Raw genomic sequence first — 20,409 nt, forward strand, 5'->3', positions numbered from 1 at the left:
AGAAAAAGAAGGCCGAGATGCAGAGAGAAAAACAGAGTGAGGAAAGAGAAAGAAAGAATATGTCTTTCATTGTGTACATTTGTCTGGGGTTAAGTGACCCAAGACATGGCAAGATATTTGGGGGGAAGTCGGGGCTATAAATATTTCAGTGCTAATAATAAACGACAGACGCTCAACTGTATGCCTGTTGGCTTCTTGCTAATACAAACACACCCCAATAAGGACTGTACTTCAACACTGCACTGCTTTACACTTCTCACAAAAACATCTGCCAAATATGAACCAAGTTTCAAGAAGTGAAACTTCAGTCGCACTGATGGCAGTAGGTTAGTAACACATTCATACACAAGTATGGAGATGTTTATCCAATGCATAGCCCTAATGTAAAGAGACAGTTTACTCTAAAAATGAAAACTGAGTCATCAGTTAATCACCACAGCCTAAATTCTTGTCTTTTTCTCAAATAAAGCTATTGCATGGCTTCAGAGACTTGGAATATAACATGCTTTATTGTTATTTTGAAGCCTGACATCTTCAGCGCTCATTCGCTTTTATTCTATATGGAACATATTTACCACAATGTGAAGAGATTTTTCTGCCACGAGAGCAGTGTTTTTTGTTAACTAAAAGTAGTTAGTAGTGTTTGTCATTTAAATAAAACTGAAATTAAAAGAAACATAAATTATATATGAATAACTTAAAGATAAAATCTTAAATGTAAATTAAAACAGTCAGATTTGCAACTAAAGTTGAAATAAATAGAAATAAAGTTACTTTGCTAAAACTTGAACTGAAATCAAAATACAAATATTTATAGAAACTAAAAACAAGAAAAGCATATAAAATCACTAAAACTATAAACTGAAAATATAAATATAAAAGGTCATCAATATTTTAATAAATACTATAATAGTAGGCCTATATAAGTAATGCTAAAATAACTCTAAAAGACAGTAAACCGTTTACAGTATTGCCCCCTATAGTCATATTTGTGCTAGAATCAAATAAAATGTGTAGTTCACATGAGTGTTTTGCATCTAAATATGCTTCAAAAACATTACAATGAAAAGCACTAATTTGACTGGAAAGTTCAACAGTAAGACCTACATGAGTTTGGAAACTCTGGACGCTATAAGATGGGACTAAATATTGGCAGGAAAAAAACGTTAATGCAATGCAGCTGTTTAGAGTTGACATTGCTCCATCTCATTCCATTTTAACATCTGAGTCGCTCTCGACATCAAACTGCTTTTTCCTCCAGCTTGTTCCTGCTACATGTCACAGTCACATTAAATACGGCAATAACGGCAATATTTCCACTGTAATCAGTGAGCATTACAAGCACTCATCTCTGAACTAAACGCAAATATGGAATCATCACTCAATGATATTTTCAGAGCAGACTGAAGAGGGAAGGCTTACTTAATCTTGAGGATGCATGAGAGAGCAGATTACACAAACACTGGCTGCTTGTCAGGAAGAGAACAAAACAAGCCTTCTGCAGATGGGACTGCAGGGCAGAGAGTCTGAGAAATGCATCAGGGTGAATCAGAGTTGTGTTAAGCAGCATGCGACCGTTCTCATGGCTGCAGATGGCATTCATAAATGCATAATAACATCATGCACAATTTAGCTCTGTGTCTAATTGCGAAAGAACGTTAGGCTCTTGCGAGATGTTGTTTTTCTAAGAAGTCAGCTGCTCAATGCAGTTCTGGTTAACACCTATTCAAGCAGAAGTTGTGACATCCTTCTTTCAAAGCATAGCTTATCTGGTGAAAAGTAAGACTTCTGTTTTTAAAAATTAGACACGTGTACCTCAATAGACTTGCTGACAGTTAAAAAATAACCCTTGAGGGCTATGCGTAACAAAAAAATCTATTTGAATCGTTAATTATAATAGCATTATAATAGTATTTACATTACATTTTACATTGCTACTATAACCTACCTGTTGATATAAACAATTAAAATAAAACTCTACAAAATAATCAAATAAATAAAAGCATGTACAGTAGGTATCACTATTTTAATGTTTTTACTTTTTGTCCATTACAATTACGAGTGTATGAGGCAGGAATGACAGCACTTTATTGATATTAAATTAAACGACCTTTATTTAACCAGGAGAAAAGAAGCATTTTGGGGTTTGTTGTTGTAAACCCCTGATTACTAAACTTTTAATTCAGCAGAAATAGCCAGAAAACTAAACAAATTTAAATAAAAAACAAATAAATAAACACTTATTTCGTACTAAACTGCAGGAAGCTTTTCTTTATGAATTGTGATTTACACTTTTACACTGCAAAGAAAACTGTAACACTTATGGTGTGAGGCTGTGAAAACAGTGAAACGTACAAAGACAAACATAAAAAAAAAAAAGAAAACAGCACAGAATGAATGCCAGAAAGTGTCCTTTCTTAATGGACCATAATCTGCATTTGACAGATTGACAAATGTAATATATTGCTGTGGACTGTAGGCCAGTGATGGGTTTGTGTTCAATGATATGAAAATAAAACAAACAATAAATTGACTTATAAATATAAAATATAAAGTCTTAAAGTGTATCTCTTAGAACTCATCTTTGATAATCAAAATGACATTGAAACATTTCCCATGGATATAATTTCTTCCTTAAAATGGCATGAATATAACTCAAACCCCTTCCTTCCTTATGAATATGCAAATTTCTCCCTGCCTTTACTCAATCCCACAACTCGGAATACCTCCACTTTCACTCAGTTAAGAAGTCTTAATGCTACACAATGGGAATGGTGGATTAATTCAGCTATATATCAGAAACTGATTCCAAAGAGGAAGAACAAATTATACACAATCATCTACAAGTCAATGTATCAGAATGGTAATGTATTTTATGTATCACTCTACAAAGTCAGGCATGTAAAGCCTAACGATAACTGATACCATTAGCCTTTGGCTTGTCTACATTATCAAACGGCTAATGATATGAAAAGCCCCACCTAGGGCTTGTCAATGGTGACAAAGTCAACAGGATTGGTTACACTTCTGTGATGATGGCAAGAAACTAGGGCTGTTTCAAACCGCATTTTTGAGACTTGCAGTTTTAAGGAGAAAATGCTCAGCAATTATTTGAAGGCTTAGATATGATTAGTCATACATGTGATTAATTTGATTAAAATTTCATTTGATTGACCTCCCTAATCATTAGTGAGACCATGACACCTCTGGCAAGGTTTTAAAAGTTCACGAGTTATGACTGTGTTGAATTATACAGACAGCTGTTGGCTTAATCCCGAACATGTGCTGCATTTCCAGAAAAACATCTTTTAAATATCATATCCTCTGGGATGAATACATTAAAACATTCATAATAAAATATGCAGGTCAATCACTTCGGCTCTGATGGGATATGAGGTTCGACTCTTTGGAGTTCAACTACCACTGGATCTGAACCACAACCACCTGTTTGGACTCTTCATCTCCCTTTTCATGTTCTTTTCAGCTCTCTATCCTCTGTCTCCTTATCACCGCTCTCCATGCCCTAAACCCCTTTCGTCCTCCATGCTTCTTTATCCTTTCTCCTTCACATCATCAGTTTATACTTCTCAAATACATTCCCGCTCACACTCTCTCCAATCATTCTTTTCCTCTAGTTTCTCTCTCTTATTAGGCAATATAAACTCTATTAATCTCTTTCCCCCCTGATACACCATGATTTCTTTCAGTCTCTACCATGATTTCTTTCAGTCTCTCTCTAAAACGCTCTTTAGATGACATAAATGCAACCTTTTCACAAACCACTTGACCTTAAAAGAAACCCACAGACCACTCCACAATGCCATCGCTAAAAATGATATGACTGACATAATCACTGTAGTACCTTAAAATACCAAATGTTAAAGGACAAACGTCTGCATAATTCAGTTTCAAATTTTATTTAAATATGTGGTAAGATTAGAGATTAAAACTAATTTCTCCAGGTTACAAACACTGCCTAAATCATGCCTGTCATCCGCCTGTATCTGCTCATTCACTCTCTTTAAACCATCTCTCAGCCTTTCAATTAAATACCAGCTCAGATGCAAGCACACACAAACCTGATCATTTACATAACAAATAGCTTAGCTACGAATAAATTGCCAAAACCTTGCACTTGTCAGGAATTGTCATTTGCAGAATGAGAGGCTCTAACTTTGTTATTCTCATAGAGACAAAAAATGTGGGATAGAGGAGCTGTATGCAATACACAATGGAGCTATTCAAGAACCATTTAAAATATGCCCACATATTCACTTAGAAATGATTTCTAAAAGGCTTCCTTTCCAAATAAGGGAAAAATATGCCTGGAGGTTTTCTAGAGGTTTTTATGGTCACGTTATGGATCACACGTAATGCAACACAGCCATAAGACTTGTGACCTTTAACCCCAGCTGAGAGAGGTCAGAATGGCAGTCTAAAGTTGACCTTTACAGATGTTTTGAAATGTGTTCAGGGTTAAACTACCAAGATTGCCTATGCCAATTCTGTCGACCTGTTTATTCAACGTTTTATTGAAGTGGATAGTGTATTAGAGCAATACTGTGCAATACGTAATTGCATATGATGAAAAAGTGTTATTACAGCATTTCCTTCAAATCTACTTCTATGCCATCATTTTGTATTTTGCAGTGTGTTTCCTTTCTTTCTTTTTGTTTTGTTTGTTGTGCTCATAAATGTAGGCATTTAAAGTCTACAGTATTATCTTATTAGTAACAACCAGTCCTAAGCGACATAAAACCAGTTTCATCCACAGATGTGTTTTTTTTGCACTTCCATTTGCTGTGTTGCTATGCTGACCAACATAAAGCTGCTTGGTGTAAAAGTAACTTCTAGTGAGTTGTGCTTAATACATTGCTACACTATTGGCAATGCAATTGACCTTTTTCTGCAAAATTTCACCAAAATATATCTAATGTGACAGCACTTGAACACTGCAAGGCATACACACAATGTAAATAGGGGATTCACTGCACATTGCACTATTTACATTATACATTGATTATAATGGCAACCTTTGCAAGAATTCACAACACAGTGAGCTTGATGGGTCAGTGAGCTAGGCTTTGTATTTCATACTACTAAAAGGGCCAGTGAGAGGTTGCATTGATTACTGAAACATAAACAGCAATAAAATAATTCAGGGAGACACAGATGTCTGCTTGCTATGACATTCGGTTTCCAGATACAAAATAAGTGCTTTATAATACGTAAATTGAGGAAACCCGTTGCCTTAAAATTATTAAGTTTTTTATTATTAATTACTTTTTTATTTTATTATTAAATAATTTTAAGGCAACGTGTTTCCTCGATTTTTTTAAGTTAAGTCAACTTATCACTTTTTACAGTGAAGAAGCTTATTTATGAAATATTGTGTCATCAAGCAGCACGCAGACTCAACAGAGTAAAACAAGCAAAGTTTCACAAAAGTAAAATATTTCATTGTGTTTGGGGCAAATCTCTGCACTCCTTGAATGCGGAATTTGGGGGCTGAAGCTAACTGCTGTAATCACTGTAAAAAAACTAAACAAATTGTTGTTTCAACTTAAAATAATTGGTTACCCCCGCTGACTTATTCAACTAAAATATCCCAGTTGTCCCTTAAATTAACATTGAGTAACTTAAAATTTAAAGTTGACTAAACTAAAAATTTTAAGTCAGCGGGGTAACAAATTATTTTAAGTTGAAACAACTTTTTGAAACAATTTTTTTTTACAGTGCAGTTTCTGTATGCTCTGCTTCCTGTTGTGTGTTGAAAGCCCTTTACTGCAATGTAAATAAGCAATTAGAAAAATGGCATATAAACTCAAGTAATGCACCTTCTTTTATCTATTTCAAGAAAAGCTTACTCTATAGATTGAGCGTATTCATTAAAAAGTCCTCAAGCTATCCTCCCATTTCCTGGGCCCGTAACAATGTGGCTATGATCTAGATTCTATGCCAGTCCTCTATGCCCTTACTCTCCTCATTTCCTTCACTTCGACCTGCTTTGAGAGTACTTTGTCTTGTAAAAACTCCAAAAAAGACTGCCGGACTGCTTTGAGGGTTCCTTCGAGCCTCGACAATACTCAGGAAGTCAGGCTGCTCGGTGTTTATGTGTGTCAGCATGTGTGTCCTCTCTTCTGACCTACATTTGAAAAACCAGACTGGCCAAGACTGCAAGGTTCATATGTGGTTAAAATAAACATTTACTCTGCCAAGTAACATTAATGTGGTCCTGCAATTTCTGAGGAGAAGAAGGTAATCTATCCCCAAAGGCTTCCAGTACAGTCAGGCTCAGACTGCGACTCCCATTGCACACTGGTTCATCTCAGCATTTGGCAGAACAATCAGAAGGTGATGGAGATACCTGTTCTCTTTTCTCAGAAGATCTGCGGCTCAAGTAATCATTCAACTGCCTAAACTCCAGCACACTTCCTGGACAGTTTTACCAGTCGCAGATAAATTCAGCACCACTCCCAAATCTCCACCTTATTAGCTGGATCTAGATGCAGTTTTTTTGCTATTATATTTAAATGGATATGTATTCAACAACTAACTGCACAGCAATCTTAAAAACAGTTTGCAATAAAAATATGTCAGCAGTATATTAAGATTTAGAATGTTTGTGTTGCATGGTACGCACTTATGCTCAAATGTTTAAAAAAGGGAAGCTTTTTATTTAGCCTACTCAGAGTAGTCCACTCATGACTGCTGAGAAGGGAATTATGAAACCTTCCAGTTAGTCAGTAAGAAGTGTGAAAGAAACAAAATAAGAGTCATTTCAAAGACTGTGTGAGGGTGTTTTGCAAATGTCAGTCCATCAGTTCCTTGTAATCAGATACATATTTCTTCAATTATGTGTATGAGATAGTTATTTAAAGAGGTTACTTACTGATTTCTTTCAACTTGTAGAACCAATTTCAAGTCCTGGGCTGAGACTAGAATCTCCCCTCTCTCTGGGAACTGGTCCTGATGAAAAAGAAAATTGAAATATAACTCTGTTCAATTTAAACTCCAGAGCTGTCTATGTCATTTCTATCAAAAGAACCGGTGGCATAAGACAATTAGTTGAGTTGCCAATAAGTTGATATTAATACTTTAAAATAGAGATGTAACGATTTACTCAATTTATTTTCATGAGAATTGAAGAAAATTAGATCAATGAGGTGTCCTTTTATTAGGCTATTGCTGCACGTTTCTTTGTGAAATTGAAATATAACAAAACTAAATTGAAATTTTAAAACAAACCCCAAATCAAATAAGTTACACAAATAAAATAAATATATTCACATAAACAAGCTAAGGCTTTGTCTGTGCTCTTTCCATTTAAAATGAGAGGCAACCACAGCATTTTAATCATTGTCCAAACAAGGATGCAGCATACAGGAAATGCAGCATGAGCAGTTTTTAATCTAAATTAGACTGTATCATTTCGAAATTTGAAGCAAAAACAGAATGGTTTGACTAGTTTTGTGAAACTATACTACATAAATCATATCTGAACGAAACAGCAGACAAGTTGACGCAGTCAGAATCACTCTTTGCCAGCAGGTGGCGCTATGAACAGCAATGATACAGTGTTTCCTGGGTTACCTCTGTAAACAAAGCAGAGCTGCGCTTATGAACGCTACCAAAGTCTCTAATGTCATTCGGCGACCATCTTTGAAATGCTTCTTGGGCATGCAAGTGCAGCTCCTATCTCTTTGAATGGGGAAACTCTCCAAAACTGTTCACTAAGTTTATGATTAAATTTCATATTTGAAATCACCAAGGAAATCTGACAACAACTGTATCATTATTGTTGTTTCTTTTTCTCAAATAGCATTATAAAAAGCTTATTTTTCAGGCTAGATCAGCCAGTGCGCATATGCAGTCCTAAGCGCACATCTCAGAACGCTGACTGTTTCTATAGCAACCGGGTCTTCTATCAGTAACTGCAGTGAACTGACTTTACCAATTAGCGATTGGCTCTTTGGTTCAGAAGGTGGGGTTTCGTTCGATAGAGCAGCCATCTTGACCGTTGCGTTTTTCCCCATTCAAAACTATACGAGTGACATGTCTTGGGTATTCTATAGTCTTTTGACTTTGCATCGTTCAGAGGCAAGATGAAAAGAAAATACCACATAAACTTTTCTAAAGACAGTCAGTTCCCCTCAGAGATAAATTCATATAAACTCCTACTCCAATTGTATTGCGATTTGTTTGACATCTCAACCGATTTGAACCGTCACATATTTGAATCGATTTTCAACCGGCTTGCGGTTAATCGTTACATCCCTATTTTAAAATCACTAAGAAATGACAAAACAACCCATTTTATCTCTGCAAGGTGACGAAACAGGATATTCAAAACAAAATTTGCACCTAACATACCTGTAAAGACTGAATTGTCTATTTTGTATATTGTGTTTGTGCTATTTTGCATATTGCCCATTTTGTATATTTGTACATAATTTTATATTTTATTTTTATTATCTGTGTCCTGTCCTGCCGCTGTCATTCTGTCGCACTGTGGAACTACTATCACTAAAACAAATTCCTCGTATGTGCAAACATACCTGGCAATAAAGCTAATTCTGATTCTGATATTATCTAATAGTGCAACAAAGCTGATGACCAACAGAAAAGTAATTTCATAGATGAAGCAATTTGATAAAAAGATCCTGAAGACAATAGGACTATGTCTTTGGAATAACATGCATTGATTAATCCGGCACAAGAAGACTGGAAATATACACAACTAAGGTTTGGGATCAGTACGATTTAAGATTTGTTACAGAAGATTTCTGTTTCAAAAAAAATAATTTATATGTTTCACAAAAATATTAATCAGCATAACTGTTTTCAACAGTAATAATAAGAAGAAATGTTTCTTTGAGCACCAAATCAGCAGATTAGAACGATTTGTGAGTAATGGCTGTTGAAAATTCAATAACAATAGTTGTGTAATTTACATATGATAATATTTTACAGTATTACTGTTTTTGCTGTATATTTTAATAAATAAATGCAGCCTTAGTGATTTTTTTAAGACAAAAAAATCCTTAGACCCTGGTAGAATAGGGTATGAGTAAATTTGAGACATGTACAGTTGAAACACCTTAAATAACTGGCGTACACAAGAACCCTGAGCCATGACTTTTGCTTCACACATGTGTTTTACTGTTCTCTTTGATTGTGGGAAATTTGAAATGTGTGCGTTTATCCACTCCGAAGATATCGGCAAAAGTTTTTTTCCTAAAATGAAATTTTAATTTCACCATATCCCTTCAACAATGAATAGCTTATTCTTTTATGATTGTTAAACTTAACATATATAATTGCAAACATTACTCTGTGCTCTAAAAATATACATATTTATGACATTGTGCCATGCAAGGTCTTTTCATAATCCAGAGAAATGTGCGAGCATGTTAGTGGTGTGGTTGTAGATAAGAGGCGCACGACGAAAAGTGAAAACAAAAGCGTAATCTTTAATAAGCAGCATCAACACACTTAGAACAATATGTTAACTCAAGATCGGACAAACATAATGGCAAAACTGAGGACTTATAAAGGGAGAGTAGCAAACAAGGAAACAAGGTAATTAATTAAACACAGGTGATGACGATCATTAATTAACAAAACTAGGTCACGAACTAAAACAGGAAGAACCAAATATGGTAGAAACAGAACAAAACCAAAACTGACACGTTACAGTATCTCCCCCTCCCGGAAGGTGCGTCCCGCACCGTAACATCGGGGAGGGGGGGGCGGGCGCCCTGGAGGCTGGAGCAGACCAGGATAGGGCGGAGACAAGGGAAGCCTCCAGGGCGGATCTGGAGACTCGGGAGACCATGGTGGATCAGGAGACTCGGCATGCCATGGCGGATCAGGAGACTCGGGACGCCATGGCGGATCGGGGTCCTTGGACGGCCATGGCGGATTGGGGTCCTCGGACGGCCCTGGCGGATCGGGGTCCTTGGGCAACCATGGCGGATCGGGGTCCTTGGGCGGCCATGGCGGATCGGGGAGCTTTGTGGCCTTGGCCTTTGGCCATACTGGAGGAGCAGGTTCATGGGAACGCTCAGGAGGAGAGGGCTTTGGAGGGCGCTCTGGAGGAGCGGACTCTTGGGGGCGCTCTGGAGGAGCGGACACTGGAGGGCGCTCTGGAGGAGCGGACTCTTGGGGGCGCACGGGAGGCGCGGAGCTGGACAGAACCAGCGGAGACGAAGGAGAGCTGGACGGGACCAGCGTAGACGCAGGAGGGCGCTCTTGTAGCGCGGACACCTGAGGGTGCTCTTGCAGCGCGGACACTTGAGGGCACTCTTGCAGCGCGGACACTTGAGGGCGCTCTTGCAGCGCGGACACTTGAGGATCGGGAACGGCACTCCTGGCCGTGGCTTGAGAACATGATTCTCAGGGGCGCTCTTGCAACGCGGAGCTGGACGGAACCAGCGGAGACGATGGAGAGCTGGGCGGGACCAGCGGAGACGAAGGAGAGCTGGGCGAGACCAGCGGGAACTTAGGTGGGCTGGACGGGACCAGCGGGAACTCAGGTGGGCTGGACGGGACCAGCGGGAACTCAGGTGGGCTGGACGGGACCAGCGGGAACTCAGGCGGGCTGGACGGGACCAGCGGGAACTCAGGCGGGCTGGACGGGACCATCATCGCCATCCTGGGCGGCGGGATCATCATCGCCGGTTGCGGCGGTTTCCTCATCGCCGCGGGCGGAACATTCTTCGCCGTGGGTAGGAGGCTCTCCAGACACCGGATGATTGCTTCTCTCCAGTCGAGGTCGGAGGTGTCTGGGAGCTCTCGCTGCTGGTGGAAATTGAGCCCGAGCCGGAGCAGCATCTTGATGGTTCCCCCATCAAGAGAGCTAGCGAGGGCGAGAGGCGCAAAAGCCAACACAAAACTTCCTGGGTCCCGATTGGCGTAAGCCAAATCAAAAAACTGCTCAGAGCTCGCCCATCTTCTGTTTAGTGGTCCGATCTTCTGTAACGGTTCGTGGTTGTAGATAAGAGGCGCACGACGAAAAGTGAAAACAAAAGCGTAATCTTTAATAAGCAGCATCAACACACTTAGAACAATATGTTAACTCAAGATCGGACAACCATAATGGCAAAACTGAGGACTTATAAAGGGAGAGTAGCAAACAAGGAAACAAGGTAATTAATTAAACACAGGTGATGACGATCATTAATTAACAAAACTAGGACACAAACTAAAACAGGAAGAACCAAATATGGTAGAAACAGAACAAAACCAAAACTGACACGTTACAAGTGGGGTACACCGGATTGGTGTCCTATTGCTTCACATGCTGTTTAGTAGTACAGTGTTATCATAATAGGATAAAAGTCACATTTACACATACGCAAATTCTGTTAAAAAAATTATATTTGTGATATATCAACTGTCTATTATTAATGGACATATTTTCTAAAATTAATTTTAAAAGGATTACATAGCATTTTAAGAAATATACAAGGTGGTAAGAAAATAAAATGCATACAGAGGCTGTAACTTTATGGGAATATTTTTTAAGTCCCCATGGTGAAACAAGCTTATAAATCATACGGAATGACTGAAAATGTAAAAATGCAGAAAGATTCGAGTGATGCGTAGGTTTAGGGGTAGGGTTATAGAATATACAAGTATTGTTATTTTTACTGTTATGTTTACATTTGTACTGTTTGCCATATATTTTCTAGTGTTAAATATGTGTTCCTATTTTGTTTAACTGAATCTGAATTAAACAAAGCAAATAAATAAATGTATTTTTAAACTGTAATTATTTCAAACTGTAATTTTTGTAATTTATTACATTTGCAATAAATGGTTAGCCAGCTTTAGAGCATTAAGAATGGGTGTCTCAACTGTACCATGCTACTGTTTTAACTGTACACCATGTAGCAAAAATGCACCTCATGTTTATGAGCTAATTGTGGAAAATATAAACCACTTATGGCTATTATCAATTTATGATATTTTAGTACACAAGCAAAATAAATATCATGTGAAAAATCACTTCAGTTTAGTCTCTAGTTTTTGTGTAGTGATGAAAAAAGCAGAAAGTGTCCCTACTGTACTCTTTAAATAAATATAGTACATTTTGATCTAATGTTCTCTTCAAACCCTCTAAGCCTAAGTGTGCCTAGTGTTTTTTAAACTGCAAAAATTTAGAAGTCAAATCCTCAGTAGAACTCTCTCCAAAAAATTCAACCATGTCACTGAATCAGCTGCACACTTAAACCCTGCCATTAAGAGAAAAAACAGTGTTGAAGCCAGCAGGCCAGAGCTAGCATCTAGCATGTGTTTGCTCTGCATGCACTGCTTGTGGTTAGCTGTGCTAGCAGATAAAATGGGTGGGAGGCTGAGGACTTTGATCCTCCATGTAAACCCTTTCCAAGAAGTCAGACATCAGTAGACACAAACTCCTCCCTCCAGCCATCAAAAGTCCTGCGATACAAATGGAAAATCTCTTAATCCAGCGGCAACTGAAGTCAGTAAGATGTTCTACAGACCTTGGGGTGAATGTTGTATAAACCGTACCCTATGGGGACCACACATGAAATGACTTGGGCAGCAGTGAAAAAGAATGATTGTAAATGTGAAACATCTTGCTGCTAGCACATTCTCAGAAAGTAATTTGAAGGTTACTATCCTGCTTGCTATAGCTCATACTTAAGTTTTGAGGTTTATCCAAACAGTATTAGTGCTACGGACAAATATGATACCTAAAATTGAGCGGCTTGATGGAAAGACGTGCTTACTTAAGTAATCATACATTTTTCACTTGGCAGATGATAAAGCTGGTAACCAAAAAAAAAAAAAAAAGACGAGATATATGAGGAACAGGAATATTAAAGAGACCAGAACACCTTACAAACTGCAAAACAATGACCGGAGACTAACCACAACACATTAGCAACTTTTGCATAGCCAAGCCACCACTTATATTTTCTTTTGAAAATATAACAACCACAAATTAACGCTCTTAACAACTGCACAGTAATGCCCTAGCAACAACCCACATCACCCTAACAACTCACCATTTAATAGCAATTCACCATTTATTTTCAACAACTGCAACTGCATAGTGTAGGGATGCCCCTTAAAATGAACCGTTAGTTGACGATAAAAGGCTTATAGTCCACCAAATTTTACCTCACAGTCTATTTAGCGTATTTCTGCTTGTTAGACTTTGGTAAGGCATGTCAAGTTTATTTGTATAGCGCATTTCACACACGCCGGTAATTTACTTTCACTTTCTCTTAATGTTTTGCACATGCGGAACGGAAGATAATTTATTTTCTGACCTTTGAACTGACAAGTGTCAGTTGCTTTGGAATATTGGGAGAGGACATCATGCATTTTAAACCATATCCGTTTAAACTCCTGATATCCACCTTATTCCTAAATGCAGAAATACGTCAATGGCGAGACATCCGGTTCATTAACTGCTATAGGGAAATAACAAGAACAATAACAACGTGCAGTAAATGGTAAAACTGTTTGCATTACAAACCAGTATATTCATAATTAAGATAATACACTAAAACAATATGTTAAGACACCAATTTATCAAGCAGCAAAGGGAGTGGTTTTGTACAGTTAAAAATAGCTGATCCAATTTCATCAAATTTACAAATGGCTGTGTCCATTTTTATGTGAAGAATAAGGTGGACTGGGTTTTCTGAGCACACACATCCGAAGCACACGCACAGAAAGCGGCTCTCACATGGCATGTGAGTACTAAACTAAGTACTGAGTACTAAACTCTCTTTCATGTCTTATTGCGCTTAAATAGTCAAATACAAACAAGTTTATGTTAAAAACACACATGGGTTGCAAAAAGAAAAGCTTACCAAAATAATTTTCTGGGTTGTTCTTTTTCACGTTTTTTGGGTTGGTAGATGCACCGAGGACACGAATATAGCACTTAAAAGTCAAATTTTTGTGATATATCACCTTTAAATTAATATTATAAACATGCAGTTAGTCGATTAATAGCTTAAATGAACAGCTAATGGTCGACTAGGAAAATCTTTAGTTGTGGGCAGCCCTAGCATAGTGACACCATGGCAGCCCCTATAATACTCTCATGGCTTTTGTATTGGCAAGCACCACTTGTATATTTTTCAGAAAATGTAGCAACCACCTGGCAACCACATAGCAATGTCCTGCTAACTACCCACAACACCCTAGCAACATTTCTACAAGCAAGTGCCACCAATATTTACCCCCCAAAATGTAGAAACCACATAGTTTCCACATAGAAAGCCTGGCAACCCTGCATAAGACCCTTGCAACTTTTGCATGGGCAATAACCACTCAGATTTTCTTCATAACAAGTAAAAATCTAGTTTCTGATGCAACTGTGGAGAAATTATTGGAACATAAAGACATATTTTCTATGTGAAGAAAGGAAATGCATTAGAAACCGCAGGACTAGACATACAGACATCTGTCTGAATGTTCTAGGCTGAGGGGGAGTTTAGCTCCACGGAATAAAGCGAGAGGAGATGAGGAGGTTTGAGACAAGTTCACATCTCACAAATCAAATGGGGAAAGGTTGAGATGGAAGAAATGAAGAGTTGTGGAGGGGGTCACTTTTCCTGAACAAGCAATCACTTACCAACCCCAAGAGTTTCATGCCGCTGTCAAAGAGACAGGTGAAGGGACGAGAGAAGATGTCAGAGGACAACAGGAGAAATGGATGTTAGAAAAGGGGAGATAGAAAGATGAAAGATGAAGACTGAAAGACAGACTGCTTGAAGTGATTGTACAGAAGTGTATGATATAAGTTGTCGTAATGTTTTGTGTGAGGTCTAATACCGCTGGAATTCAGATCCTCAGACTTAGCAGTCAAAACATGTCGGCACACCCTAAATCTGTTATCATTTAACATTTCATTCTTGTCAAACACTTGATTTGTGTTGGTTTCATTTGCACTCTGTGTAAATGAAAAAAAAAAAAAACCCAAAAACTCCTGAATAATAGGTAGAAAATTAGATTAAGCAAACCCTTTCAGACACTTCTCCAGACTCTTCATCACCTCAGTTTAAATATTTATATGAGGGGAATCAGTTGTTCCTCTGTTGACATGATTACATCTGAATGTTAAATGAAAGAGCAACACAAAGCCAGGGAGGTGGGCACTCAGGCGCGTGGTATCTGAAGTCCCAGAGCTCATGCTGGGCTGCAAGCTTGTAGTCTTGTGAAAGACTGCACCATACTGGGACATTGCATTTGTGCCAAAGCATGCATTTCAGCTGAACATTTTCATACATAATAGAATTTCTTGAAAATAAAAATTTAAAGGAATAGCTGCTCATCTCCATGCTTTTAAACCTGTAAGACCTGTCTTTTATTTTTTTGTAGAATATAAAAGGAGATATTTAGCAGAATCCCAAATCTTCAGAAGATTTATAATAATATAATAATTCTGAGAAAGATATATATATTGGTATATATATATATATGTGTGTATGACAGTATGACAGAGGGGAAGTATATATGCAGTATATATATATATATATATATATATATATATATATATATATACTTCCCCTCTGTCATACTGTAGCTTCTGAAGATTGAAACCAGTAACATTTGGCATCACTGTCAACAAACGTGGCATAATGTGTCATGTTTGAAAATACTATACATAAATCTTAATGAAATTTGAGTCTGCAACAGAGAAGAACATTTTCAGGAATTTCAGCTTGTTTGTCACAGTGATATATGGTTTCAGAAGACTTTTAATATAGTTCATACTGATCACTTTTATTATACTTTATGGCTGTCACCTTTTGAGTTTGACAGAATCCATTCTCACTCACTTTCACTATATGGAAAAAAAGCACCTGTGATATTTTGCTAAACTTGTCCCTTTTGTGTTCCATGGAAGAAAGAAAGTCAAATGGGCGAACTAAGTGTGAACCACTGTATCCCTTTAAAAATTGAACAATGTTGACTTTCAAACACTCCTTATGTTTGCTATTACTCTTTCAAACGTTGTAATGATCTGTATCAATGCATTTTAGGTTAGGCAATCCCACATTGAAATAATGAATTCTGGATGCAGCAACGAGAGCTGGAGGGGCTGAAAATAATGTATTGCCATGTGAGTTGGTTTGAAAACATTGAAAGTATAGAGTATCTTCTAAATTTATCTTAGACCTCAGTCTCAGACTTCTCAATATCTTGTTTAGTTTAAGAACTGTCTGCTTAGACAGGAATGGCATGTCAGCAATTCACAGTTTGTTTTGGTTTTAAATGCTGAGGCAGGTTTATTGGAAGGTCTGGATAAAAAATTAATTTTTCCATCTAAAGCAATACATACTGGTAATTGAACATTCATACAATACTCGTGGATATCTAGTTAATTTGCTGGCATGGCAAATCCGTAATTAGTTCTTCCTCAACCTTGTATGTTGTAAACACCACTTGATTTTGAGTCCGACTCAAGCATCCTGAAATTATGTAAATCTAGCCAATCAGATTAGAGTTTGCCAGATCGAGAAGCACCTGTGATATTTTGTTAAACTTGTCCCTTTTGTGTTCCATGGAAGAAAGAAAGTCAAATGGGCGAACTAAGTGTGAACCACTGTATCCCTTTAAAAAATGAACAATGTTGACTTTCAAACACTCCTTATGTTTGCTACTCTTTCAAATGTTGTAATGATCTGTATCAATGCATTTTAGGTTAGGCAATCCCACATTGAAATAATGAATTCTGGATGCAGCAACGAGAGCTGGAGGGGCTGAAAATAATGTATTGCCATGTGAGTTGGTTTGAAAACATTGAAAGCATAGAGATGCATTCAAATTGGATGTACTTTCACACTCTCTTTTTCACAGAATGCCAACTTGTGTTTTGCTTCGGTAAATATTCAGATAGGTTTAGAAACATGACATCCTTTTTCAGAGATGAGACCATGATAGCACATAATAGTAGACTGGGATCACAGAGGAACCTCATGAAAGTGTGTTTACATCAGCCGAGGGAATCAAAGGAAATTTGATTTCATATTAAATCCACTCACTTCTCAATGTGACAAATTGTCCTAGTTTCATATTCACTTGGTAAGGAAGCTAATTTTCGGTAACCGTATTTCTTTGTGCATACATTTTCCTTTGAACTTACTGGACACATTTTGACTAATGGGGGTAAGAGATTATTGAGCTTCCAGGCGCTGCACATATGAGGCCTTTTATAGCGCAGTTATCAGCTTTTGTAGACAGACGGCTTTGAGAGATGTGGAATCAGCTATGAGGACAATCTTTTTAATATAACCTGTCTGCCATTAAGGGAGTTGTGTGCACCAGATCAAATTTACCAAAGTCTCCTTGAGACATTTCATCCTGGAGGACTCATCATCGCTCATTCTGCGTGTTTGACGAAGAGGAGTCACACAAGAGATGCAGCAAAGATGATTTGGGGGAAATTAACTGGGGCTATAAGCAGCTAGCCACATCCCGATGGTTCAAACCTGGCCTCCTGGCCATTAAATATGGAATTCTGATAGAGGTTACTCTTCTATACTTATCTTAGACCTCAGTCTCAGACTTCTGAATATCTTGTTTAGTTTAAGAACTGTCTGCTTAGACAGGAAGAGACTGTCTGAATGACATGTCAGCAATTCACAGCTTGTTTTGGTTTTAAATGCTGAGGCAGGTTTATCGGAAGGTCTGGATAAAAAAGACATTTTTCCATCTAAAGTAATACATACTGGTAATTGAACAATCATACAATGCTCGTGGATATCTAGTTAATTTGATGGCATGGCAAATCCGTAATTAGTATTGTATGTTGTAAACACTACTTGATTCTGAGTCAGACTCAAGCATCCTGAAATTATGTAAAACTAGCCAATCAGATTAGAGTTTGCCAGATCAAGAAAGTGCTTTCTTTATTTTGGATTTTGAGATCACATTTAGACTTATAAATTTAGCAGAATGCTTTTATCCAGAGTGAATTTCACATGTGGAATACAGGTTACAGCAATATTTTTCAAAGTTAAATTCTAGAAAGTTTGTAAGAATGTGCAATTTCAAAAAAAAAAAAAATCTTAAGAAGTTCTCAAATATATGTAGAGTCGTTACTGTTACTTGCTATAGTTTTCATAAATAAGCATTGCTAGATGATTACTCTTATGAAGGTTTTTTGGAAAAATGTAACTTCAATACTAAATTAAATAGCATAGACTTCTTCATGGCCAGTGTTTGCACATTTCATTTCATTTTGTAACCTACTTGTTCTACAGATCTCTGTACTCATGTTAAATGCTACATTGATATCGTTTCTTCTCACAGTGACATTTATAATTCTCCGACATTTTCACACCACAAACACAAAAAAAAAATTCTAGAAAACTGTCTAAATTTATTTTAGCTATACATATAGACACTCATGTGAAGAGGTTAAAATGGCAGATTAGTCATTCAGAAAACAGATTTTATTTTTGAACATGAAAAATGTCCTCATAGACCTCATAGCTGGCTAAGGTCATGATAGGAGGTTGTCCTAACCTTAAGAAGTGATTTTTTAAGAAAATGGATAAGTAAATTCTTAAGAAATGTTTCTGGGAATACAAAACATTTTTAACTTTATTATTTACTTAGAAAATGAAATGGCCTCCAATCTTAATTATATTTCTAGTGTTCAGTAGCCTTTATGCTGAACATAATTAAGTGAAAGTGACGTGACATACAGCCAAGTATGGTGATCCATACTCAGAATTTGTGCTCTGCGTTTAACCCATTTAACCCAAGTGCACACACACAGCAGTGAACACACACACTCCGTGAACATACACCCGGATCAGTGGGCAGCCATTTTATGCTGCAGCGCCTGGGGGAGCAGTTGGGGGTTCGGTGCCTTGCTCAAGGGCATCTCAGTCGTGGTATTGAGGGTGGAGAGAGCGCTGGACATTCACTCCCCCCACCTACAATCCCTGCCGGCCCGAGACTCGAACCCGCAACCTTTGGATTACGAGTCTGACTCTCTAACCATTAGGCCAAGACTTCCCCTAATAAAAGCATCTTCTCAAAAATACCTGACACAGAGATAATTCTTTACAGCTGTTTTACCTGTATTAACACACTATTTCAATGTCATTGAGAATAATGGCACTGAAGTATCTACCCCAAGACCTAATTGAAAATACCTCCAAAGACTTACAATTCAGACGGAGATGTTCCACAGTAGAAAGAACACACAAATAAACACACAGTCATGTACATACACTCACTTAAATCTAACACTGAATTCATACTATGGCCTAATTACACACATTTTTCACATTCACCTGAGAAAAATCTCTGAATGTCCACCTTTTTGAGCATTCGTCCAGACCGTTTCGGAATAAAAATATGACTCACAACATAATAACTGGCCTTTGCTTGAATAAAAACTCGGAGGTCCTTCAAAATAATCATTAAAATGAATATATATTTTTGGCCAGTCATCCTCACACACATCCACCTCTCACCGAAAGTGACTCATCTGTCCAACAAAACAACACTGAATGAAGAAACATTATTAAATAATAAAAATGGCCATGTCTGAGCTAGTTTTTGTATGCTGCTTTGTGTGGCGATGTTTGAGTGTGTGTATGTCTGAGCATTCAGTGCTGCTTTTCTAAACTCCCTACATCATTTTATATAAGATTTCCTGAACCGTACAAAAAGGCGACTTTCAGTTGGAGCATGTGGACTGTGCCAGACTGTCTTATTGTGTGGCTTATCAATTCTTAAACACACCGACCTACCTTCGGACTACCAAACACCCACAAACAAACACTCGCATAAAAATCCTATTAAACCAGTTAATAGAAGTTCATAATCACACAGTCTTTATACGAGGAACACGTATTCACCTATTTGTGAGCATGACCCAAATTCCAGGCAGGTTCAAAACAAATGGGCCTATTCCGTCATAGCTGCAAATTCAGCAGCAACTTCTACTACTTCACTTAAAGTGGGACTTCAGACTCTGTTCAATTCAATTCAAATGTTGGTTTTACTTCTGGAGGTCAAAAAGTATATAAAAATAAAAAATCCCTCTGGAGGTAGAGAAAGTACAGGGGATGAGCGAGTTAGAAGGATAGAATAAAAAATAGAGAGCCATACGGAGAATGACTGTGATGGAGCGGCGAATGAAAGGGAGGAGAGAATGATTGAGAGTGAAAGCCAGAGAGAGATAGAGGAGAGAAGAAAGAGGAACGTAGGGTGGGGGAAAACAAATCTAATTCCTTGCAGGATTGCTGGTGTCAAACGTGCTTATTTTTGTTTCATGGGTGTCCTCCCATGTAACTTTCCACTTTGCTCTCTGACTGAACTCTGAAAGTATTCTCTCTGTTAAATGTTGTATTTCTACTAAATTCTAAAATGTAAAACACCAGACATTTGGCCCAA

The 20,409-nt window shown here is 37.7% G+C and overlaps 1 protein-coding gene across 2 annotated transcripts in view; it reads right to left on the reverse strand.

Annotated features, from left to right (window-relative positions):
- The window catches only part of LOC306872250 (disintegrin and metalloproteinase domain-containing protein 33-like), a 103,703-nt gene that overhangs the window by 60,529 nt on the left and 22,765 nt on the right, over positions 1-20,409 (reverse strand). For both annotated transcript variants that reach the window (XR_013784405.1, XM_079420742.1), the window contains exon 3: positions 6,893-6,969. Coding sequence is in view for 1 of the 2 variants with exons in the window: in XM_079420742.1 (XP_079276868.1) it covers positions 6,893-6,969 (77 nt within the window). In the remaining variant the exon portion in view is untranslated. The remainder of the gene's footprint in view (positions 1-6,892; positions 6,970-20,409) is intronic.

Source organism: Barbus barbus, assembly GCF_936440315.1.
Source record: "Barbus barbus genome assembly, chromosome: 1".
NCBI classification, from domain to species: Eukaryota; Metazoa; Chordata; class Actinopteri; order Cypriniformes; family Cyprinidae; genus Barbus; species Barbus barbus.